At 36.7% G+C, this 27,033-nt stretch overlaps 1 protein-coding gene across 2 annotated transcripts; it reads left to right on the top strand.

Annotated features, from left to right (window-relative positions):
- Positions 1 to 15,176: 15,176 nt before the first annotated feature.
- LOC138079081 (killer cell lectin-like receptor subfamily F member 1) lies at positions 15,177 to 25,044 on the top strand. 2 transcript variants are annotated; one of them, XM_068971895.1, is made up of 6 exons: positions 15,177 to 15,261; positions 17,441 to 17,539; positions 18,848 to 19,003; positions 21,407 to 21,546; positions 22,327 to 22,439; positions 24,936 to 25,044. In XM_068971895.1, the coding sequence occupies exons 1-6, from the start codon at positions 15,177 to 15,179 to the stop codon at positions 25,042 to 25,044; spliced, it is 702 nt and encodes a 233-aa protein (XP_068827996.1). The 2 variants fall into 2 exon arrangements, with proteins under 2 accessions (XP_068827996.1, XP_068827997.1); XM_068971896.1 differs by lacking the exon at positions 18,848 to 19,003.
- The last annotated feature ends 1,989 nt before the right edge of the window (positions 25,045 to 27,033 follow it).

The following is a 27,033-nucleotide window of genomic DNA, read 5'->3' as shown; positions in this document are numbered from 1 at the left end:
CATTGTGGTTTTGATTTGGATAAATCTTAAAATCATTTTTCCAATATTGTCAAGATCATTATTGACCTACTGCTATACTCTGTATTCAGTACTCAATTTTCTTGTTACTGGAATTCTCAGAAGAATTTGATACAATTGATCTTATCCTTTCCTTTACAAACTTTCTTTGACTTCTAGAGAGAATAATATTATTAATATCAAAATTACCATCTTCACTACCTTTAGCACTCCCGCCAACTTCACCACTATCATTTTTCTGATGTGAAATATGAATAAAATTTGTTCTTTGTCCTATATTAACTTTCTTGAATGTTTTATTTAAATTAGTCATGTTTGTAACTAATATGCAGTTACTAATATGCAGTCTACTACATGAACTGAAATGACAGTGGAGAGTTTATGTAAGATGTGATTTTCATGAGCCTACATCGAAATTTCATACTCACTGGTGAGATTTTTGATAATTTCCTCCCATAGATATATATGTATATTTTTATATATGAGTGATGAAAAAGAAAAAATCCATATCTAGTTCTAATTTATTCAGAATCACAGAGTTTTAAATGTTTATTCATCTTTTATTTAGAAGAACTAAAAATGAGGACTCTCCCAGTAAATGGCGAAATGGAAACATAACATTTTACAGTAACATCAGAGTCTTCAGGCCTATTGAGAAGAAGGATATTTGACACAGGGTTTCCTAAAGAGATTGCCATTGAGGGTATTTGAATTTAAGTTTTTGTAAGTTACTTTTTGAAAGTTTTTTATATAATATTTTTTTGTAAATAGTATTCTGAAGTAGAAACATGCTTTTTAAGCAATAAAATTTGTTTGTGGTGCTTATATTTTTTAAATAATAAAACTGAAAAAAGATGTATGTTATTACTGATTGCATGTGAGCTGACTTTAATACAATTGCACTACTAAATCAATAGCATAGATATTTATTATTTTCAGCCTATTTCAAATGGATATTTAGCTATTTTGTATATTACTAAATAATGTAGAAAAACCCTAAATTTAAATTAATTCATTTCATTTAAATAATTTAAATATTTTGCTAGGGAAAGTAGCCCTAAAAATTAAATTTTAAAAGAATGATCTACTTTCCCTATATAATAAACTTGGAGAATGAAGGCAGATATTCAGTTCAGTTCAGTCCCTCAGTCGTGTCCAACTCCTTGCGACCCCAAGGACGACAGCACGTCAGGCCTCCAGGTCCATCACCAACTCCCGTAGTTTACCCAAACTCATGTCCATTGAGTCAGTGATGCCATCCAACCATCTCATCCCTGTCGTCCGCTTCTCCTCCAACCTTCAATCTTTCCCAGTATCAGGATCTTTTCAAATGAGTCAGCTCTTTGCATCAGGTGGCCAAAGTAATGGAGTTTCAGCTTCAACATCAGTCCTTCCAATGAACACCCAGGACTGATCTCCTTTAGGATGGACTGATTGGATCTCCTTGCTGTCCAAGGGACTCTCAAGAGTCTTCTCCAACACCACAGTTTAAAAGCATCAATTATTAGGTGCTCAGCTTTCTTTACAGTCCAACTCTCACATCCATTACATAGCAATAGTGAGTACTGAACAGAAAGACCAGATCAGTGTAGATGATCATTGAACATTAAACAAAGATAACTAGATTGATTGTCTTTGTATGCCTCAGGAAAAGAATTAGATTAATAGATGCCAGGGATTCAGTGAGTTAAACACACAGCTTGAAGATTTTGTGTTTTAAATTACTGCATAGGAGTAAGGGAAATCAACAGGCTAACTTTTGACAATGCTGCCTTCAGCCTTTTTTATTTGTTTGTTTTTGCTTTTAATTTCAACAAGGGCTCTTCCAGGCTTACATCAGTTCCTCTTATGAGTTAGTGCCCTCTAATGGTTATGTAAGACCTTGCAGATTGTGAAATAAACCCATCTGGGAAGAGAATGAAGTGAAGATTCTCATATTCTCCCTGAAAATATCTTCCTTTGCCAAACAGAATAGTTTCATCAAATCTTATCTTCATATCCAGTCATTTCTTCATTTGTGAGTTTTGGAAGATTTTATCTTTCAACGGCTTGGCCTACCTAATTTAGGTAATCAAGTTTGTAATCTTAACGTTGTTCATACTACTCTCCTATTATCATTTGATGTCCATGGAATCTGTAGTGGTGTCTCCTACTACATTTTTTATATTAGTAAATTTTGTCTTCTTCTTTTTCTTAGCCTGGGAAGGGGCTTATCAGTTTTATTGCTATTTCCAAAGAGCCAGCTCTTGGTTTTATTGTCTTTCTATATTCATGTCCTGTTTTTAATGTCATTGATTTCTGCTCTATTTTTTGTTAATTCTTTTCTTCTGCTTAAGTTTTTCTCTTTTTTTCCTGCTAGTTTTCTAGGATGGAAACTTAGATTATTGATTTTAAATTTCTCTTCATTTCTAATGTGCATGCATGCTAAGTCGTTTCAGTCTTGTCTGACTGTATGTGACCCTATTGACTGTAGCTCACCAGGCTCCTCTGTACATGGGATTATCCAGGCAAGAATACTGGAGTGAGTTGCCAAGGCCTCCTCCAGGGTTTTTTTTCAGATGCAGGGATTGACCCCGTGTCTCTTAGTCTCCAAAACTGGCAGGCAGGTTCTTTACCTGCCTGGTAAAGAACCAGGTCATAGTTTTCCTTTCAAGGAGCAAATGTCTTTAATTTCATGGCTGCAGTTACCATCTGCAGTGACATTGGAACCCAAAAAAATGTCTGTCACTGTTTCCGTTGTTTTCCCATCTATTTGGCATGAAATGATGGGACCAGATGCCATGGTCTTAGTTTTCTGAATGTTGAGTTTTAAGCCAACTTTTTCACTCTCCGCTTTCACTTTCATCAAGTGGTTATTTAGTTCTTCTTCACTTTCTGCCATAAGAGTGGTGTTATCTGCACCACTAGAATCACCTGGGAAACCCCTTCTTTTCTAATATAAACACTCAATTATATAAACTTCCTTCTAAGGACTGCTTTTGTTCACTTCAGTCACTCAGTCATGTCCAGCACTTTCAGACCCCATGGACTGCAGCACGGCAGCTTCCCAGTCCATCACCAACTCCCAGAGCTTGATCAAATTCATGGCCATCAAGTCAATGATGACATTCAGCCATCTCATCCTCTGTCATCCACTTTTCCTCCTGCCTTCAATCTTTCCCAGCATCAGGGTCTTTTCAAATGAGTTAGTTCTTTGCATCAAGTGGCCAAAGTATTGGAGTTTTAGCTTCAGCATCAGTCCTTCCAATGAATATTCAGGACTGATTTCCTTTAAGATTGACTGGTTTGATCTCCTTGCCATCCAAAAGACTCTCAAGAGTCTTCTCCAACACTTTATACTCCAAATCCCACATCCATACATAACTGCTGGATAAACCGTAGCTTTGACTAGATGGACTTTGTTGGCAAAGTAATGTCTCTGGTTTATAATATTTTGTCTAGGTTGGTCATAGTTTTTCTTTCAAAGAGCAAATGTCTTTAATTTCATGGCTGTAGTTACCATCTGCCGTGATATTGGAACCAAAAAAAAAAAAAAAATGTCTGTCACTGTTTCCTTTGTTTCCCCATCTATTTGCCATGAAATAATGGGACCAGATGCCATGGTCTTAGTTTTCTGAATGTTGAATTTTATGCCAACTTTTTCACTTTCCTCTTTCACTTTCATTGAGTGGTTCTTTAGTTCTTCTTCACTTTCTGCCACAAGAGTGGTGTTATCTGCATATCTGAAGTTATTGATATTTCTTCCGGCAATCTTGATTCCAGTTTGTGCTTCATCCAGCCGGGCAATTCACATGATATAAGATGCATATTAGTTAAAAAAGCAGGATGACAATATACAGCCTAGGTGTACTCCTTTCCCAACTTCTAACCAGTCTGTTGTTCCATGTCGAGTTCTAACTGTTGCTTCCTGACCTGCATACAGATTTCTCAAGTGACAGGTCAGGTGGTCAGGTACTCTCATCTCTTGAAGAATATTTCACAGTTTGTGGTGATCCACATAATCAAAGGCTTTGGCATAGTCAATAAAGAAGAAGTAGATATTTTTATGGAACTGTCTTGGCTTTTTGATGATCCAATGGATGTTGACAATTTGATCTCTAGTTCCTTTGACTTTTCCAAATCCAGCTTGAACATCTGAAAGTTCACAGTTCATGTACTGTTGAAGCCTGGCTTGGAGAATTTTGAGCATTATTTTGCTAGCATATGAAATGAGTGCAATTGTGCGGTAGTTTGAACATTCTTTGGCACTGCCTTTCTTAGGGGTTAGAATGAAAACTGACCTTTTCTAGTCCTGTGGCCACTGTTGAGTTTTCCAAATTTGCTGGCCTATTGAGTGCAACACTTTCACAGTATCATCTTTTAGAACTTGAAATAGCTCCACTGCAATTCCATCTCCTCCACTAGCTTTGTTCATAGTGATGCTTCCTAAGGCCCACTTGACTTCACATTCCAGGATGTCTGGCTCTAGGTGAGTGGTCACACCATCGTGAATATCTGGGTCAGTAAGATCTTTTTTGTATAGTTCTTCTGAGTATTCTTGCCACCTCTTCTTAATATCTTCTGCTTCTGTTAAGTCTATACCATTTCTCTTCTTTATTGTGCCCATCTTTGCCTGAAATGTTCCCTTGGTATCTCTAATTTTCTTGAAGAGATCTCTAGTCTTTCCTATTCTGTTGTTTTCCTCTATTTCTTTCCCTTGTTCACTGAGGAATGTTTTTTATCTCTCTTTCTTAGTCTTTGGAACTCTGCGTTCAAATGAGATATCTTTCCTTTTCTTTGCCTTTCACTTTTCTTCTTTTCTCAGCTATTTTTAAGGCATCCTAAGATGACCGTCTTGCCTTTTTGCATTTCTTTTTCTTGGGGATGGTCTTCATCACTGCCTCCTGTACAACATCATGGACCTCCATCCATAGTTCTTCAGGGACTCTGTCTATCAGATCTAATCCCTTGAATCTTTGTCACATCCACTGTATAATCATAAGGGCTTTGATTTAGGCCATACATGAATGGTCTAGTGGTTTTCCCTACTTTCTTCAATTTAAGTCTGAATTTGGCAGTAAGGAGTTCATGATCTGAGACACAGTCAGCTCCTGGTCTTGTTTTTGCTGACTATACAGAGCTGTTATACAGCCATCTTTGGCTGCAAAGAAAATCATCAGTCTCACTTTGATATTGACCATCTGATGATGCCCATGTGTAGTCTTATCTTGTGTTGTTGAAAGAGGGTGTTTGCTATGACCAGTGTGTTCTCTTGGCAAAACTCTGTTAGCGTTTGCCCTGCTTCATTTTGTACCCCAAGGTCAAATTTGCCTTTTATTCCAGGTATCTCTTGACTTCCTACCTTTATATTCCAGTCCCCTATGACGAAAAGGACATCTTTTTTGGATGTTAGCTCTAGTTCTTCATAGAATCGCTCAATCAGCTTCTTCAGCACTACTTGTTGGAACATAGACTTTAAATATTGTGATATTGAATGGTTTGTCTTGGAAACAAAGATCATCCATCCTGATTCATTCTGGTCATTCTGATCATTCAGAATCAGAGATGATTCTGACTTTGTTGCATCTCACTAGTTTTGATAACATCTCTTTTATTTCATTTAGTTCAAATATTTTAAATTTCTCTTGAGAGTTTTCTTTGATCCATGTATTATTTAGAAAAAAGTGAAGCCTCCTATACAGTTGATATGAATGTAAATTGTTACAACCACTATGGAGAACAGTATGGATGCTTCTTAAAAAACTAAAAGTGGAACTACTATATGATCCAGCAATCCCATTCCTGGGTATATATCTGGATAAAATCATAATTTGAAAGATACCTGTGCCCTAATGTTCATAGCAGTACTATTTACAATAGTCAGGACATGAAAGCAACCTAAATGTCCATTGACAGAGGATGGATAAAGAAGATGTGATGCTATATATACAATGAAATATTACTCAGCCATAGAAAAGAATGAAATAATGCCATTTGCAGCAACATGGATGAACCTAGAGATTATCATACTAAGTGAAGGAAGTCAGTTGAAGGAAGGCAAATATCACATGATATCACTCATATGTAGAATGCAATTAAAAAAAAAAAAAAAGAAACAAACAAATTGGGAGTTCCCTGGTGGCCCAGAAGTTAAGAATCCACCTTCTAATGCAGGGTATGCAGGTTTGATTCCTGGTTATGGAACTAAGATCTCATATGCCACTGGGAAACTAAACCTGTATGCCACAACTAGAGAAGTCTCATGATGCAAGAAAGAGCCTGCACGCCACACTGAAGGGCCAGCATAGCAAAAAAAAAAAAAAGAAAGAAAGAAAGAAAGAAAGAAAAAGAAAAAAGAGAGAGAGAGAAAAAAAGAAACAAATGAACTTATTTGCAGAAAAGAATCAAACTTACAGATATTGAAAACAAACGTATGGTTACCCAAGAGGAAACATGGGGAGGAGGGGATTAATCAGTAGCTGGAATGAACACACATGCCACTATATATTATATAAGATAGACAATCAACAAAGACAGGAATTCTACTCAATATTCTGGGATAATCTATACAAGAAAAGAGTCTTAAAAAGAATGAATATCTGCTACATATAGCCAAATCAATTTTCTGTACCCCTGAAACTGGCACAACATTGTAAATCAACTATATCTAATAAAATTTTTTAAAAAGAAGTGTGTTGTTTAATTTCCACATAGTTGAGATTTTCTAGTTATCTTTTTAAATGACATCTAGCTTAATTCCATTGTAGACTGAGAGCAGATACTGGATGATTACATTCTTTGAAATTAGATTTTTTCCTAAAAAATTAAATTCTTATTTTAAAACTAATTATTATTTTAATCTAATATTTTAAATACAATGCGACTATTTGCTTTCATTTGTTTTAAGACAACTATACTTGAAAAATATCAGTTGTTGCCAGGGGCTGTGGGACAGGGAATGGGAAGCTATTACTCAGCAGATATAAAGCTTCAGTCACCCAAAATAAATGTTTTACAGATGTACTTCACAATAGTGTAGTGTAGTTAGTACTGTATTGTGTACTTAAAATTCTGTTGAGGATAGATCTCAAGTTGTTTCTTTCCTTGAAAAGAAGAAGAAAGAAGAAGAAGAAGAAGAACAAGAAGAAGAAGAAGAAGAAGAAGAAGAAGAAGAAGAAGAAAGGAAGTAAAGAAATCCAGAAAAAAAAAAAAAACATGTTTATGAGTGTTCAGAAATCGAGAAGTGAGAATTATTTGGGCAGAGTAGTCAGTGTACTTCACATGCCCACATCCTTCCGTGACTGAAAGCAGAACTTCTTTTTTGCCTTAAGCCAGATGAGAATTCTGACATATGTAGGCAGTGTTCTTAGAGACTGGGAAGATTTAGACACTGGTGATTTCAGTGTGAAAGGATGCACGATTAGAACTACATATAACCACAGAGTAAAAGTGGATATGATGAGAGTAACTTGCCCTTCCACCAACAGTAAGATTGAATCTTTTTCTTGGGCTAAGTGTGGATCTTATGAAAAGGAACCAGCCATTTAGAATCCAGAAATGAAATTCACTTTAAGATGCCTCTTGCCATGGAAAGTCAACCTTAATGAGAAGATCATGGGAGTTCAGGGTAGGAAGCAGAAAATGGCATATAGGGAGCTGTATGGATGCAGTACCATGATTCCCAGGTAAGACTGCCAAAGGAAACACCATCTACATAAGGAACTGAAGAAAAAAGTTCCTCAGAAGCAGAACTTCTGAAAAGTCCCCAGAAGCAATCCAAGAGAAAGAAAGAGCACTTAAAGTATCAATGTATGAATCAAAAGGAAGCATTTGAAAAAAGGGGTGAAAATGGATCATTTGTAGATGTGGGAGGACCTAGAGACTGTCCTCCAGAGCGAAGTAAGTCAGAAACAGAAAAACAGATGTTGTATATTAATGCATATCTGTGGAATCTAGAAACAAATTATATAGATGATCTTATCTGCAAAATAGAAATGGAGATACAGACATAGAGAACAAATGAAAGGACACCAAGCAGGGAAAGGGGGAAAAGTGGAATGAGCTTGGAGACTGGAATTGACACATGCACACTGCTGCTGCTGCTGCTGCTAAGTCTCTTCAGTCGTGTCCGACTCTGTGCGACCCCATACACACTACTATGTATAAAATAGATAACAAATGAGAATCTCCTGCATAGCTCAGGGAACTCTACTCAGTGTTCTGTGGTGACCTAAATGGGAAGAAAATCCAACAGGGAAGGGATATATGTATACGAAGAGCTGATTCACTTTGCTGCACAGCAGAAACTAACATAACATTTAAAGCAACTATACTCCAATAAAAATTAATTTAAAAATAAAACACTGGTTAAAAATAAGAGCATTTAAAGTGTCTGGTCCTGCAACACTTTCCCACATATTTATCTCCACTCCTCTCATTTTCACTCATTCCTGTGGTCCCTGGTTAAGAGGTGCTAGAGAGAGAAGCGTATCAGGAAGAGCCCATTAAACCTGCTGGTTTCTTTGCTGGCTCCAAACCTGGAGCAAGCTCCACCTAGGATTCCATGAACCAGATGTGGAACAACGGATTGGTTCAAAATTGGGAAAGGAGTATGTCAAGCTTGCATACTGTCACCCTGTTTATTTAATGTATATGCAGCATACATCATGTGAAATGTCAGGCTGGATGAATCACAAGCTGGAATCAAGATTGCTGGGAGAAATATCAACAACCTCAGATATGCAAATGATACCACCCTAATGGCAGAAAGTGAAGAAAAACAGAAGAGCTTTTTGATGAAAGTGAAAGAAGAGAGTGAAAAAGCTGGCTTAAAAATCAGCGGTCAAAAAACGAAGATCATGGCATCCAGTCCCATCACTTCATGGAAATAGATGGGGGGGGGGGATGGAAACAGTGACAGACTTTATTTTCCTAGGCTCCAAAACCACTGCAGAAAGTGACTGCAGTCATGAAATTAAAAGATGCTGGCTCCTTGGAAGAAAAGCTATGACAGACCTAGACAGCATATTAAGAATCAGAGACATCACTTTGCTGAAAATGGTCTGTCTAGTCAAAGCTATGGTTTTTCCAGTAGTCATGTAAAGATGTGAGAGTTGGACCATAAAGAAGGCTGAGTGCCAAAGAATTGATGCTTTCAAACTGTGGTGCTGGAGAAGACTCTTAAGAGTCTCTTGGACAGAAGGAGATCAAATTAGTCAATCCTAAAGGAAATCAGTCCTGAATATTTATTGGAAGGGCTGATGCTGAAGCTGAAGCTCCAATACTTTGTCTACCTGATGGGAAGAACTGACTCATTGGAAAAGACTGTGATACTGGTAAAGACTGAGGACAGGAGAAGAGGGGGAAGACAGAGGATGAGATAGTTGGGTGGCATCACTGATTCAATGGACATGAGTTTGAGCAAGCTCCAGGAGATAGTGAAGGACAGGGAAGCCTGGCATGCTGCAGTCCATGGGGCCACAAAGAGTTGGGCATGACTTAGTGACTGAACAACAATATTATTGAACGTTTAGATAGCTTCCAACCTTGTTGGTATTTTTTATTTTTGTTTTTTTGGATTCTTTTTTTTTTTTTTTTTGCTGTGTCAGTTCTTGGTTGTCACATGCAGTATCTTCATTGTGTCATGCAGGGTATTTTGTTGCAGCCCAAACTCTCTAGCTGTGTTGTGTGAAGTTAGTTGCTCCACAGCACATGGGATCTTAGTTTTCCAACTAGGAATCAACCCATGTTCCCTGCATTTCAGGGTGGATTCTTAACCAGTGGATCACCAGTGAAGTCCCCATCCTTACAGTTTTAGACAGTTTTTTTAAGTGCCCATTTTATAGGTTCCAGGATGGCTGAAGAAAGAAGCTGACTGGCATCCAAAGGGTAGATCACTTTGTCTGCCTAATTACTGATAAACATACCACAAAATTGAAGACTCATGGCGGAAAATGTATAATAGAGAAACAGTAACAAAAATAACACTGCAATAACTGTGAAAATATTGAATGCAATAACTATTAAGCTACTACTAAATTGAAAAGGGTGCTTCCCTGGTGGTTCAGATGGTAAAGAATCTGCTTGCAATGCGGGAGACCTGGGTTCAGTCCCGGGGCTGGGAAGATCCCCTGGAGGAGGCAATATTAAACAGCAACCCACTCCAGTATTCTTGCCTAGAGAATCCCCATGGACACAGGAGCCTGGCAGGCTACAGCCCATGGGGTTGCAAAGAGTCAGATGTGACTGAGCAACTAAGCACACAGACTTGAAAAGGATGATCATAGCAAATGTTATACCATTGGTTCCCCCTCCAGCTCTGTTCTCAACCTTCTGTATCTTAGTTTTCATCTAAGGTGACTCATCTTAGGGACAGTGTCCTGTCCCTTCTACTTGCATTTGCACAATTGGTGCCAGCAGAAAAACAGACAAATGTGCTAGGAGTCATGACTAATAGACCCTGGGTCCTTCTGTGAGGCCAGGACTGGCTGTGCTCCTTTCAGGATGTCTGGTGTAGTCAGCTCTCTCTCCACAGTTTTCTGTCTCACCAGTGAAGTCTCTAGGCTAAAATCTCTGGGGTTCCATTCTAGATTTTCTATGATTGTCAGAGATTTGGAATTTAGTTGCCCATATTTTAAACTCTACTTCAACTTATTAAATTAGTGTTTCTGAAACTGTAGGACTCTTTTTAGTTTGAGGAATGTTTTAGAGTGATAGAAAATTTCCAAAACTGGATTTGGTGATGGTTACACACATCTATGGGCTTCCCTGGGGGCTCAGATGGTAAAGAATCCACCTGTAATGCCTGAGACCTGGGTTCAATCCCTGGTCTGGGAAGATCCCCTGGAGGAGGGCATGGCAACCCACTCCAGTATTTTTGCCTTTAGAATCCCCATGTACCCAGGAGCCTGGTGGGCTACAGGCCATGGGGTCACAAAGAGTCAGAAACACACATCTTATATTTAAAATCATCCAGTCATTTACCAACAATGGATGAATTTCATTGTACCTAAGCAGAAGATATTAAGAAGAGGTGGCAAGAATACACAGAAGAACTGTTCAAAAAAGATCTTCACGACCCAGATAATCATGATGGTGTGATCACTAATCTAGAGCCAGACATCATGGAATGTGAAGTCAAGTGGGCCTTAGAAAGCATCACTACAAACAAAGCTAGTGGAGGTGATGGAATTCCAGTTGAGCTGTTTCAAATCCTGAAAGATGATGCTGTGAAAGTGCTGCACTCAATATGCCAGCACATATTGAGTGCTGCACTCAATATGCCAGCACATTTGACACTGGAAAAGGTCAGTTTTCATTCCAATCCCAAAGAAAGCCAATGCCAAAGAATGCTCAAACTACCGTACAGTTGCACTCATCTCATATGCTAGTAAAGTAATGCTCAAAATTCTCCAAGCCAGGCTTCAGCAATAAGTGAACTGTGAAATTCCTGATGTTCAAGCTGGTTTTAGAAAAGGCAGAGGAACCAGAGATCAAATTGCCAACATCCACTGAATCATGGAAAAAGCAAGAGAGTTCCAGAAAAACATCTATTTCTGCTTTATTGACTATGCCAAAGCCTTTGACTGTGTGGATCACAATAAACTGTGGAAAATTCTGAAAGAGATGGGAATACCAGACCCCCTGATCTGCCTCTTGAGAAATCTGTATGGAGGTCAGGAAGCAACAGTTAGAACTGGACATGGAACAACAGACTGGTTCCAAATAGGAAAAGGAGTATGTCAAGGCTATATATTGTCACCCTGCATATTTAACTTATATGCAGAGTACATCATGAGAAACGCTGGACTGGAAGAAACACAAGCTGGAATCAAGATTGCCGGGAGAAATATCAATAACCTGACATATGCAGATGACACCACCCTTATGGCAGAAAGTGAAGAGGAGCTAAAAAGCCTCTTGATGAAAGTGAAAGAGGAGAGCGAAAAAGTTGGCTTAAAGCTCAACATTCAGAAAATGAAGGTCTTGGCATCTGGTCCCATCACTTCAAGGGAAATAGATGGGAAAACAGTGGAGGCAGTGTCAGACTTTTTTTTTTTTTTGGGCTCCAAAATCACTGCAGATGGTGACTGTAGCCATGAAATTAAAAGACGCTTACTCCTTGGAAGAAAAGTTATGACCAACCTAGACAGTATATTCAAAAGCAGAGACATTTCTTTGCCGACTAAGGTCCGTCTAGTCAAGGCTATGGTTTTTCCTGTGGTCATGTATGGATGTGAGAGTTGGACTGTGAAGAAGGCTGAGCTGCAAAGAATTGATGCGTTTGAACTGTGGTGTTGGAGAAGACTCTTGAGAGTCCCTTGGACTGCAAGGAGATCCAACCAGACCATTCTGAAGGAGATCAGCCCTGGGATTTGTTTGGAAGGAATGATGCTAAAGCTGAAACTCCAGTACTTTGGCCACCTCATGGGAAGCGTTGACTCATTGGAAAAGACTCTGATGCTGGGAGGGATTAGGGGCAGGAGGAGAAGGGGACAACAGAGGATAAGATGACTGGATGGCATCACAGACTCGATGGACGTGAGTCTAAGTGGACTTCAGGAGTTGGTGATGGACAGGGAGACCTGGCGTGCTGTGATTCATGGGGTCGCAAAGAGTCGAACACGGCTGAGTGACTGAACTGAACTGAAATTAGACCTCGCTAAAGCTAAGAGGAAAAGAAATATCTCAAATATCTGCACTATCTCATGAATTTTGGGCAACCTCTTCGAATACCAGAAAAGGTCATTGGACAATATGATTTGTTTCCCAAATTTTTCTTGGAAATTGTTTCTACATAAGATGAGTCTTTAAAATGCCAGAAAAAATTTCCAGTTGCCGGAAGCCAGCATGAGGAACTCCACCCGTGGCAAAGGTCATGAGGAAGGAGGCTTCGGCATTCACAAAGGTGGGATCGAGCCTCAGGAAAACCCCTGTTGCCAAGCTGCTGCTGCTGTTAAGTCGCTTCAGTCGTGTCCGACTCTGTGCGACCCCATAGAAGGCAGCCCACCAGGCTCCCCCGTCCCTGGGATTCTCCAGGCAAGAACACTGGAGTGTGTTGCCATTTCCTTCTCCAATGCATGAAAGTGAAAAGTGAAAGTGAAGTCGCTCAGCTGTGTCCGACTCTTAGCGACCCCATGGACTGCAGCCAACCAGGCTCCTCCACCCATGGGATTTTCCAGGCAAGAGTACTGGAGTGGGGTGCCATTGCCTTCTACACCTGTTCCCGAGCATCTACCTCCAAAACCAGAGTCTGCCTACTTTACTGTTTTATGCTCTCACCTACATCTCTGACTTTACAGGATGCTGTCCCCCATCACCTCTCTCAGAAAAGGAGTTAACTTCTCTAAGGAGTTAACAGCTCCAAGATAATAAAAATTCCTGGGCGTGACAAGAGTGTTTCAACTTACGAACTCCTCTGGAGGTTATCTAGCCTGCCTGAACAGGTTCATCCAGCCACATGTGATTGTTTACAGCCTCCCAACTGTGAGAGGCATGTGATGTTTTAGACTTACTAAAGGCAGATTATTTTAGGAAGTTAGAAATTATTAGTGTAGTGGGTTGATTAGGAATTATATTGGTGAAGGGTTTTTCATTTGTTGGGCCAATATTTGCTGCTAAGTCTCCATATTCCCTGCCCTTATCCTGAATATAACTAGCATATAGGAGAAATAAGTATTAACCTTTAAGATTAATCATGTTAACCTTAGGCTAAATAAATTCCTTCCTTAATTGTTACCCGCTACACTCTCACCCTATAGAAATGCAACTTTATCTGGTACCTTCGGAGGGTGGTGCCTGGTTTAAGAAAAATCGCCCCTGGAAAATAAGTTTTTGGTTGACTGACCATTATCAGAAAGAAAGGATCATAAAATGTTAGTAGGCCCCCTCGCCAGAAGAAGATGTAAAACCCCTAAGACCTTTTTGTATACATTTATATGAAGCACCTGATTTCTGTGTGACTTTAAAATTTCCATTTGTCTCTATGTGTAACAAAAGGTATATAAGCAAACCTGAAAATAAAGAAAACGGATCAGTTTCTGGAAAGACTGATTCCCCCGTGTCATTCTTTCTTGTTCTCCGTTTTCCTGGCTGAAATCCCATCTGGAGTGTGGATACTCACCAAGCCTGCTAAGTTTGCCCTGGCTTCTAAGATCCAAGCGAGAGGGAGCCCAAGGCAGGCACCCTCCACCATTCAAGTGGGCACCTGTAGACTACGTAGGTGGTGCAAATCTCTTGTCTTGAGATTTTATTAGTATCCCACGTAAGCCAGGTTATTCAGCCTCTTTTACTCCACTGACTTTCCTACTACACTATTCTTTTCTAATCTCTGTTTATACTTCTAATTAAATAGCTTTTTCCTAGGACGACAACTCCGTCCCCACTTCGAATTACCGTGGATCCACTGGGGCTGGACCCCAGCAGCCAGTGTTTTTTTCTTTATATTATACTATTAAATTACTGGTATAATTTATAATCAGTGTTGTTTTAGGATCAGGAAAGAATTTAACTGTTGAGTAATTGCAAGCTATTATAATAAATCAAACATCCATCTATTGGGGAATATAATTGAAAATTCACCTATTTAAGCTAATGCAAAAGACCAACTAGCTATTTTTTTTAAAAATTATTGTTAGTAGTAGTACTTTACAATATTGTATTGGTTTTGCCATACCTTAGCATGAATCTGCCACAGGTGTACACGTGTTCCCAATCCTGAACCCCCTCCCACCTCCTTCCCAATACCATCCCTCTGGGTCATCGCAGTGCACCAGCCCCAAGTATCCTGTATCCTGCATCCAGCACTGTTAATAACAGCCAGGACATGGAAGCAACCAACTAGCTATTATTAACTCAGCTCTAAGAAGGGTACAATTTTCATTTCCCTGACCTTACAAATTTATCAGGAGGAAGTTTTAAAAGAAAAAAGAAACATTATATTAAGTTCAATGTGTGGTGGACAGTTGAGAAATTATGTTGTTATCTTTGCTCAGAAATTAAAAATAGCATTTCCTTTGAGGTTTTCACCAGTGGATGAAACTGTGAACCTGTTGTATGTTCCTTGAGTGGACCATTTGAGGACAGTCTCTAATTAGGAGTGGGTTTATTATTCTTCTCTTATCGCATATTTAAAAAAACAAAACATACACTTTTACATACACATTCACCCACATTTGAAGATGCAAGATGAAGAAACATACATGACCTTGAATATACAGTTGAAGAAAAGGAGTTCTATCCAAACATTTCAATTTAAATGTCAAGGTATGGAATTCAAGTGTTTTTTTTTTTTAATTGTTGTGGATTAATATGTGTGAGGATTTACTATGAGTTGATATTCATATGCCCCTTCTTGGATCACTGCCTTGTCATGGTGAAGGGGTTTGAGAAACTTCGTAAATCTATGACCCCTGCCGTAGACATGAACTTAAGCAAATTCTGGAAGATGGTGTGAGACAGTGCATTCCATGGGGTTGCTATGAGTTGGACGTGCCTTGGAGATTGAACAATAATATTCATATGAATATTAATGTGGATAGAAGTTTCCATTTTTCTGTTTTTTTTTTTTTTCTGTTCTTGGACTGTTTCATTTTTGCGATATTTCCCATTCTCTGTCTCTACGTCTATCTTTTCTCTCTTTCTCTTTATCAATATGGGACTAACAGCTATTTGCTTTGAAGTAATATTTTGTCTCATATTGTTAAGGATATACCTAGGAAATATACACATCTAGTTAAAATTAATAATTAAAAAGTGAATCTTTGGTGCTGGTCACTCACCTTTTTACCATTTATAAAATAATGACATTTTAAAATATCAACTTTCAATTCAGCATGTCAAAAATTTTAAAATACATTTTTCATCAGGTAAAAAAACTTGTTTTGACAATAGAGATATTAACATAAAAGACCACAAAATGTAAGGGCTTTTCTGTGAAAACTTTTCTCACATTCAGTTTGTAGAATGCATCTGTAAACCAAAATGTGTCTTACCACAGAAAAAGAGGTCAGAAAAGTGTAAAATAATAAACTTGCAACTCCTAGTATTTTAAGTGGCACATGCTAATAGTCATTATTTACTAATATGTTTTGCTGGTATTTAGTAAATTTTGCTAACATTTTGTACAGTTGGGAATTAGACATATGACATTTTAATCTAATCAACAATTTTATATTTCCATCTTTTTCAGTGTTTACCTAAGTATTCTTACTTGTTTATTCTTCTGAATAATTTTATAATACATTTTGTAGACACTTTCATTAGAAACAACAAAATAAAAAACAAAGAGATGTAGTTTTATGGCATATTAAATGCTTCCTAATTTATCAATCAACTTAAGGAACATTTATCTCTGACATTTAGCCTTCAAAGCACTCATGGCTGAATTTCCACTTGTTCAAGTCTGTATTCATGATATACTGATTTTTTGTTTGTTTGTTTTTTATTTTGGTGATGTGTCTCTGTTAAGTATGATATTAGCTTCCTTAGGCAAAGAACTGTTCTCTTGAAAAAGTGCCCATCGATTTCAGCTTTAATTATTAGCATAAGTGACGGATATTATCATTTGTTTTTTTACTTCTGTAAGATGATGACATATTTTCCCCAAGCTTTATGAATATGAGATGAATGGATTTCTTACTATTGAACAGCTCTTGTATTCCTAGAATAAATTCAACATGATCATGGTATGTTTTGACTACTACTAACATGTTTAAGATTTTTTTGTGAACACTCTTAAAGGTCATTGGTTTTTGCTTGTTTAAAATGCATTTATTTTTTATGGTAAAGTGCTTGTGTTCTAAGCTTCTAAGTTAAATTATACCACTTCTCAAGGTAATGAAAATGTTAGTTTCTTCATAATGCTGAATTTAACATGCCTCAAATTCATATTTTGAAAGTTATCCCATGATACTTATGAGAAGTAATTGTCTGAATTGAATTTGAATAGGCTTCCGCACTCTTTATCATAACATTTTCTGATAATCATTTGTTTGATTTTTAATATAATGGCATTTTTTACATTGAAATTTATTGACTATCATTAGTACTATATCAAAATATCCAAAAGCAATCTGGGAAATGTAAAATATTCCTTAATTGAACTGTGATAAAACTTATTTTACTATTTTTGTTAGTATTACTATAAGAGAAAAGGTGTGCACTATTTCCCTGAGATACTGTTCTGTGGTTTATTACACTCGTTCTTGACTGGGATTGGCAACTTCAAAGGTAGCTTTTCTCTTCCCACCATTCTGATCATCCAGAGTAGTATCATTGCTAAATAAGATAAATATGTATTTTTCTGTTTCCTTAGGTTTTATGTTTCTATTCCCTAATATTCTATGATATTCAAAATCTATATTGTGTACTACCTTGTTATTACAATTGCCATCACTTCACAAGAATGTACTTTCCAAGCTAATTTATGTGATTAGTCTGTTAGACTGTTCTGTGATGTCACACCGATATAAAATCTTATTGGGGATATCTGGAGGACTAAATGGTGTTCTAGTTTTGACTTTGATCACCCTGAGTCTGTTAGGTAAGTTAAAAGATCTTAATTAAATTAAAATATGAAAAATGTTTGCTTATTTCTTATTGCTCTTTTCATATTCATTCATTCTTCTTTACACTAACAAAGATTTAATGAGATTAAATTTAAAGATTTAATGATTTAACTATGTATAAAGCAATATATTATACCGACAGTAACATATTGATTAAGTATTCGAATCAGGTACATATCTTGTCTTCAAGTGGCATACAGTTTACTAGGAGAAAAGTGTATGTAAGTGTGTGTGTATGTAATGTATTTGAAATCATACTCCAGGATTTCTTAGAGATCTGTGAATAGATTGAATTACATTATTTTTCTTAAAAAATTATATATTATTATTTAAAGTTGAATTCAGTTTACTCTTGATTTTGTCCAAATATTTGCTGAGCAATCTTTAGACTCCAAACATTGCTACAAATCCTTAAAAACAAAACAAAACAAAAAAAAAAAAACAAAGGAATAGTCATGGTGAGAAATCTCATATTTTAGTGGAAAAAACATTTAAAAATTTAGGGTAGACTGGGCTAAATACAACATATAGAGTGAAGTAAGTCAGAAAGAGAAACACAAATTTTGTATATTAACATATATATATGAATTCTAGAAAAATGGTACTGATGAACCTATTTGCAAAGCAGGAATAGAGATGCAGATGTAGAGAATGGACTTGTGGACACAGAGTGGGAAGAGAGGGTGTGACACATTGAGAGAGTAGCACTGGCATATGTACATGACCATGTGTGAAATAGCTAGTGGAGACAGCACAGGGAGCTCAGCTCGGTGCTCTGGGATGACCTAGAAGGGTGAAATGGCTGTGGAGAGGCTCAAGAGAGAGAGGATATATGTATATATATAGCTAATTCACTATGCTGTACAACAGAAGCTAACACAACATTTGTAAAGCAACCATATTCCAATAATTAAATAAAAAAGGAATGAAAATGCACTGTTGGTGCACTTAAAAAAAATGCATGGAAAAAAAAAAAAAAGAAAGCATGGAAAGAGCATGCATAACCCTTAGAACTAGAACTTTGCTTTATTTATTATTGTATGACAAGTTCTTAGGACAATGCCTGGCACAGAATAGATCCTAAGCAAATACACGTGCTATACTTGAATTCATTGTGTAATAATTTAATTCATTTTTCATTAAACACAAACATGTTTTAGAAGAAAATTTATCATTATCCCTTATTTCTTGTTCCAACCATCTGAATTGTTCTGAAGAATCTGTCTCTGAGACATTGCCTAGAGAAGATGTTTTCCCAACCTTAAAATAATCCTATTTTCAAGTTTCTCAGGAAGTGCTTCCAAAATGCCTAAAAGAATATGATTCAAACATCACCCAGCATGATGATACTGGATACTTGGAAGTCAATAGTGACACAAGAGGCAATATACATAAGAAAGATGCAGGCCACTGTGTTTCAAGAGCTACAGGTCATAAAGGTATCTCCAAGGCTTTGGCCTCTATCACTTTTAATCATTTGGATTTTCTAAGTTTGAAAAAAAATCCCATTGAACAGGAATGTAGTAGACAAAATTAACGAAGATTTGATGTAAATCTACTTTTTACTCAAAACTTGATTCACATATTTTTAATTTTTTGTCGTTGTGGAAGGAGATCTGTAAAACAACATAAAAAGGCCCTTCCCTCTAGGAATTTAAAATTATATTGAGATATATAAACATGGAAAATTAATTTTGATCATAAGGAATGATGTAAATAACTTTTTTGCCTCATTTATCCTTTTTTCAAATACAAAATGGATAAAAGTAATTATATCTAACAGGCTATTTGTTATGATTTTAAAGTTAGAACTTCCAACCATCCAGAATTTTGGGAAACTGTTCTTCCTACTTTCAACTTTTCTTTTAGTTTAAATTTTTAACACTTATTCTTTGAATCTTTGACTTTTATTTGATAGTTTGATATATGAAAAAGGTACAGTTGATTTATAATTACTTGTCAAAGAATTTTTCTGAAATCCACTAGTTTACAGTTTCCTTATCCCATGTAAAAATGTCATATGTATTATATTTAATTATTAACACTCTTTTCTTTCAGATTACCTGTCTGTTTACATGTACAAGTCCTTATCCAATTGAAATATTATAATTTTACCACTTTTTTTATTCTGGCTATCTAATTTCTCATTATGTAATAAAACTTTTTCAAAAATAAGAAAGCTTTGATGGGTAAACATAGGATCAAATAGATGCCATTAAGCATTCATTAAAGTCAGTCTAAATACTGCATAATTAACTATAAGAAATTAATTTCCTGTTAATTTTCTTACTGAGGTAATGTTAACAAATATAATTATTTAAAATTAAACATCAATGGTGTTATGACATTCAAATGTGCAACTATCGTATCTATCTACTTCCAAAACATTTTCATCACCCTAAAGAGAAATCCCACACTCCTCTTTTCATTTTGGGGTAAGAAACTTATTTTGAAGTTAGATAGGTGTGCATCATGTTTGCACACTTTTTGGATGTTCTAAAACCCATGGCTTTTGTACTTTAAAATGACTAGCATTGTGAATTTTATGTTACATAAATTTTGTCTCAGAAAATAAAGAGATTGTAAAGGCCAGAAGTTTGAATAGTTATGTTGATCCGTGCTTATATTTTTATATTATACTGCATTTTTCTTCATTGTTATTCTGAAAGTCTGTTTCGATTTGAGAATGCCTTAACTTAAACTTAAGAAAATCAAAAGACCTGTAATTATAAAGAGGATAAAAAATTGTTATTCATCTCAATATTACTTAATATCAAAAAGGAGATATTAAAAACAATTTATACACATAAAACAATGAGAAAGATTTCTAAAACTTTATGTGGGTTAAATGCTAAGCAAATGGTATAGATAATAGTTAATCTCTCATAGCGTTGCTGCTGCTTCTAAGTCGCTTCAGTCGTATCCGATCTGTGTGACCCCATAAGCGGCAGCCCACCAAGCTACCCCGTCCCTGGGATTCTCCAGGCAAGAACACTGGAGTGGGCTGCCGTTTCCTTCTCCAATGCATGAAAGTGAAAAGTGAAAGTGAAGTCGCTCAGTCGTGTCTGACTCTTAGCAACCCCATGGACTGCAGCCTACCAGGTTCCTCCATCCATGGGACCTTCCAGGCAAGAGTGCTGGAGTGGGGTGTCATTGCTTTCTCCGTTAATGCTATATATATCTTGACAGGTACATATTATTTTAGTAATCATATTAGATTATGACATGAAAAAAAATCCCTTTATATCTGTCTAGGTTTTGCTTCAGACTTCCCAGGTGGCAATAGTGGTAAAAATCTACCAACAATGCAGGAGGCATAAGAGATGCAGGTTCTATCCCTGGGTGGGGAAGATCTCCTGGAGGAAGGCATGACCACCCACTCCAGTGTTCTTGCCTGAAGAATCCCATGGTGCAAAGAGTCAGACACAACTGAAGTGACTTAGCACGCACGCACAGGTTTTGCCTCATCTTACGAAATTAATTTTCTTGGGACTTCCCCTGATGGTTCAGTGGTTAGAAATCTAAGTTCCAATGCAGGTGACCTGGTTTAGATCCTTGGTGGAGGAACTAGGACCCCAGATGCCCCAGGGCAACTAGTCCAGCATGCTGTAACTACTGAGCTTGCATGCTACAACTAGAGAGAAGCTTGCATGCTGCAATGAAGAGCTAACACAGACAAAAATATAAAAGACATATTTTAAAATAAATCAGTTTTCTTAATTTTCATGGACTCTCATTTGTATTTTGGATAACTTGTCTGAGTCTGAACACTTTGTTATGATTTTATCATAGCTCTACTCTTTTTCATACAATATGCAAGTATTTTCACTGTCAATTTGTAGGAATGTGCTCATCAGAATGGCTGAACTATCAAGAAAAGTGCTATTGGTTCTCTAATGAGATGAAAAGTTGGAGTGACAGTTATAGATATTGTTTGGGGGAAAAATCTCATCTACTAATTATTCAGAACCAACTTGAACTGGTAAGTGGTTTAGTATCAGGCTTATGATACTTGCTGCTTTGCAGTTAAAATGGCTTATCTCAAATTTCTTCCCACCTTTTCATTAAATTATCTGTTATCTTGGCTACTGAACTTTTGGTGCCCTTTTAAATTCTGAGCTGGAATCCAGTGTTTCCCTTGACTTGGGGTAATTATGATCTGAATATTGATGTTAAATTTGCAAGTAGTGGCAGCTCAGCTGATAAAGAATCTGCCTGCAATGCAGGAGACCTTGGCTCAATTGCTGGGTTGGGAAGATCCCCTGGAGAAGGGGCAGGTACCCACTCCAGTATCTTTGCTGGGAAATTCCATGGGCATAGGAGCCTGGTGGGCTACATGGGGTGGCAAAGGGTCAAACAGGACTGAGCCACTTTCACTTTCACTTCACAGTGTATGTCCTGGTAAATGATATATAGTGAAAGCTGCTCGGTTGTGTCCAACTTTTTGCAACTCCATGGACTATACAGCCCATGAAATTTTCTAGGCCAAAATACTGGAGTGGGTAGCCTGTTGCATTCTCCAGGGGATCTTTCCAACGTAGGGATCAAACCCAGGTCTCCTACATTGCAGGAGGATTCTTTACCAGATGAGCCACCAGGGAAGTCCATATGATATATAATGTATGTGTAAATAAGATGATTGACTAGGATAAGAGTCTTCATGTACAGTGTGAGTTGTCCACTAGAATTCTAAAATCTTACTTAGTATGTCTAAATCATTAAGCTATCCTGTTCATTTAATTACTCATCACCCACTTTTTAGGCTTTTATACAGAAAACTCTAAAACAATCAAACTATGTGTGGATTGGGCTTAACTTTACTTCCCTGAAAAGAACATGGACCTGGGTGGATGATTCTCCTTTGGATTCAAAGATGTGAGTCTTTCCCAAAAGGCAATATGATCTATTGTCTATCAGAGAATTTATCTCCTTAAAGCATCTATAAACAAATCAAAAAGAACTCAGATAGTTCTTGGTACTAAAGAATTTGAAAGGATGAAAATGAATGTTGGCTGGAGTAATGACAAATTTTGGCTTGGTTATTAAAGGAAAAGGACTTGAAAACAATAATGATTGTTCACTTACTGATTTTTAAAACTACTCACACTTTATCATGGAAAGGTACATTGAAACAATGTAGTTTTCTGCTTTCAAAGTTCTCAATATTTTTTAAATTTTTATTTTTAAAATTAATTTTATTGGGCTATAGTTACTTTACAATAGTGTGTTAGTTCCTATAGTACACCTAAGTGAATCAGCTGTACATCCTTGTTTTTGGAGTTCCTTCCCATTTAAGTCACCTCAGAACTCTGAGTAGAGTTCCTGGAGCTATACAGTAGGTTCTCATTAGCTACCTATTTTAAACATTTTATTCATGATATCAATAGTATATGTATGTCAGTCCCAATCTCCCAATATCATCCTCTCCCTTTTCCCCCTTGGTTCCTTCCCTGGTATCAGTGCTTCTTTTGGTTATTTTTAGTAATAAAAAAAAAATTACATGATTTTTTTGTATTGTAAGATCATCACAATGCTAAACAACAAATAAGAAATACAAGACAGAACAAAATAATCCTAAATGCTCTCAGCAGCTGCAGGAGATTATTGGGATTTTGAAATTGTTATGAATGCTTTTGTTCACTTGTATTAATTTATAAAATTATATTATACTATAGTAGGACCAGTAAACTCAAATATTATCCCTATGTTGGTAGGCAAAGTAATGGTGCCCCTAAATGCTCTAATCTCCAAATTTTGTGAATGTTACCTTAAGTCTAAAAGGGAGCTCATGAGTGTGATTAAATTAATAATCTTGGGATAGAAGTGTTATGCTGGATTATTCAGGTGGGCCCAGTGTAATCATAAGTCCTTGTGAGAAGGAGAAAGTAGGGGCAGGCTCGGAGGAGATTTGAAGATAAATGCAGAGGTCCAAGTTGTCTGATAGCCAAGGAGTGCAGGCAACCTCTAGTACCTGCAAAAGGCAACGAATAAGTTTTTCCCCAGTGCCTGCAGCAGACAGCTCCAAAGACACCTGATTCTAGTTCTTTAAGACCAGCTTTGAGCTTCTGATATCTAGAACAGTAAGATAAAGAATTTGTGCTGCTTTAAGCCACCAAATTTTTGATAATTTATTACAGCAGTGATAAGAAACATTCACTATGGTAACCAATACTATTGGTTAATGAATACTATTGTGTTATTGTCCCTTCACTCCTGTTTCATTATTAAATATTACTTATTTTCTATCTCTGGGGAAGGGAATAGCAGCCTACTCCAGTATTCTTGTCTGGAGAATTCCATGGACAGAGGAGCCTGGTGAGCTACAGTCCATGTGGTCGCAAAGAGTTGAACACGACTGAACGACACACACATTTTCTATCTCACTGCACTAAATTAATAAATCTAAGGAAGTCAACTGAAGACATTATTTGGAATAGAGAATAAAATTATGGATGAGATCTAAGTTGTATCACTGGACATGACCTGACTGGCTAGTTATGAAGATGCTAACTTAGGTTTCTTCCTCATGTCAAATCTACTAAACACTACCTTTAGGATTGAGTTTTAACTCTGGACTATGCCTAGGGATTTTTGTTCAAAAACATTCAATACAAAATTCAAGCGTAAACATATATAAATCCAAATGTAGGTGTATTTTCCAATATGAAAATCCAACACTTACTTTTCCACTATTATTCTGGAAGCTTTGAAAATCATGTATATCTTTTCTGTGACCCCTTCTTAAACCTTTTTTCTAAGTTTAAATAAATTCTTAACAGAATAAATCACTAACAGTACAATATTTTATATATAACTTCATTATTGTATTCAACACATCACTTTATGGATAAGTATTACAATAAGTGTATAATTTATTTCGGGCTTAAATGGATCAGTTTGTGGCAGGTGAGAATTCTACCATTGAACCACCAATGCAAGCAGGTCAATTTGTGTACTAAGTTCTTTACAAACATCTAGTCATTTAACCTCTGTAACAACATAATGAAGTAAATATTTATATCACTGTTGTACAAATGGATAAGAAAAACCAAGAAAGATTTAATGAGGTACCCATGTGACTTACTCCCAGTTTTTAATCTAAATGGATGACACGGAACAATGGAAAGAACGCTAGTATAGAAATGTGAGCACAGATTTCTTAGCTCTGTCATTTACAAACAGACTTTGGAATTCTCTATCACAGACAGTAATACTAAATTACAGAGGTATTGAAATGTTTCATGACTCTAAGTATTTGAAAATGCCTTAAATATTTGAATTATCTTTTAATTAAGGGAGGTTTTTAACTGAGAAAAGAATGGATGTCTTCAGCAATGATGATGAATAATATCTTTATCTTCTCCTTTTCAGATTTTTCATAAAAGGACCAGCTCAAGAAAATAGCTGTGCTGCCATCAAGGAAAATGGAATTTACTCTGAAACTTGCAGCAGTGTTTTCAAATGGATTTGCCAATATTAAAATTTTAAAAGTGACAGTGAGTTATCAAGGATCAAAGTTTTGATCTAACATGAATCTTTAGGAATAAGAATTTAAAATTGCAATTAAACACCAACCTGGCTTCTCTATTTTCCCTCAGTCATGTTCATGGGTCCTAGTCACAGAGTAACTCATGTTAACAGTCTAAAATATACCCTCTGATTCTTTGTGTGGTAATATAATCTAAAGTGAACCTATACATTTATATTCATGATGTAATTCACCTTTTCTTTTACAACAAATGTGAACAAATTATATCTGCTTTTCTGTTATTTTGCTTATTCTTATTGTTAACAATATGCTATGAAAATTTCATATAGTTCTGAGTCATATCATAGTGTGACTTCCTATGGGGCTTCCCAGGTGGCACTAGTGGTAAAGAACGTGTGTGCCAATGTAAGAGCAGATGTAAGAGACACAGGTTCAATCTCTGGGTCTGGAAGATCCCCTAGAGGAGGGCATGGCAACCCACTTCAGTGTTCTTTTTTTTTTTTTTAATTATTTTATTGAAGTATAGTTGATTTACAATGTTGTGCTAGATTCTGCAGTAGAGCAATGAGATTCAGTTACTCATTTACAAACATTCTTTTTCATATTCTTTCCCTTATAGTTTATCACAGAATATTGAATATAGTTCAGCCCAGGGCTCTTTATTTTTGAAAGTATTTATTTATTTTTGGGTGCACTGGGTCTTCATTGTGGCAAGCGGGCTTTCTCTGGCTGCAGCGAGTAGAGGCTCCTGTCTAGTTGCGGTGTGCAGGCTCATCACTGCGGTGGCTTCTCTTGTTGTGGAGTACGGGCTCTAGGGCACAAGGCTTCAGTCGTTGCTGCACGTGGGCTCAGTGGTTGCAGCTCCCGGGCTCTAGAGCACAGACTCGAGTGTCCTAGCACAGGCTCTTTGTTGCTCCATGGCATATGGAGTCTTCCCCGGCCTGGGATCGAACCCGTGTCCCCTGCATTGGCAGGAGGATTCTTAACCACTGGACCACCAGGGAAGTCCCACTTCAGTGTTCTTGTCTGGAGAATTCCACGGACAGAGGAGCCTGGCAGTCTGTGGTCCATAGGGTCGCACAGAGTCAGATACAACTGAAGCGACTCAGCATGCATGCACATGGCTTTATATTTTACACTCCTTTATTGATGAACATTAACTTTTTTTCCAGAGTTTTGTTTCTATAAACTATGCTGCAGCATTCTGAATATCTTTTTAAATGGTAGCATTTTTATTTCTATGATATAAACTTTAAAACTGGATATTCCAGGTAAAAAAGTGTTATTTTTTTTGGTTTGCTGCTGACTTTATGCAATTTTAATCTAAATTTAGAAACTTTCACAAACTTATAAAAAGATTATATGTACAGGGGAAAAAACTTACTTTTTCCCCAAACCTTTTGAGAATTAGTTGCCAATTTGATGAATTTCATTATAAAATTTCAAGTATCATTGGATATTTTATATGTATTTCCTACAAAAAACATAACCTACTTAATGAAAATACTGTTATCAATCAACAAATTAATACTGACACAGTACTACCATCTCTAAGTCTCTATAACATTTTCCAATTGTCAAATAATGTTCTTTTGAGTTAAATATCCAGATCAGAAATATTTTCTGCATTTAGTTACTTTGTCTAATCTCCTAACATCTAGAAGACTTCCTTAACCTTTGACATTCATAAGCTGATGCTTTTAAATATTACAAGCTGGATATTCTGTAAAATGTTCTTCAATTTAAATTTGTTTGATTATTTCTCATAGTTATATTCAAGTTATGTCTCCTTGGCAGGAATAACAGAGCAATAATGTAGTGAAGCTTTGTTCATTCTTTCAGAGAATGCAGTTTTTTTGTTCCATTGTTATGATGTTTACTTTGTTCACATGGTTATTGTGGTGCCTATTAATGGCAACCCACTCAGGTACTCTTGCCTGGAGAATTCCATGGACAGAGGAGCCTGGCAGGCTACCGTCC

This window comes from Capricornis sumatraensis, chromosome 4 (genome assembly GCF_032405125.1).
Source record: "Capricornis sumatraensis isolate serow.1 chromosome 4, serow.2, whole genome shotgun sequence".
In the NCBI taxonomy this organism is placed as follows: domain Eukaryota; kingdom Metazoa; phylum Chordata; class Mammalia; order Artiodactyla; family Bovidae; genus Capricornis; species Capricornis sumatraensis.
This window is presented reverse-complemented; position numbering and strand designations above follow the sequence as displayed.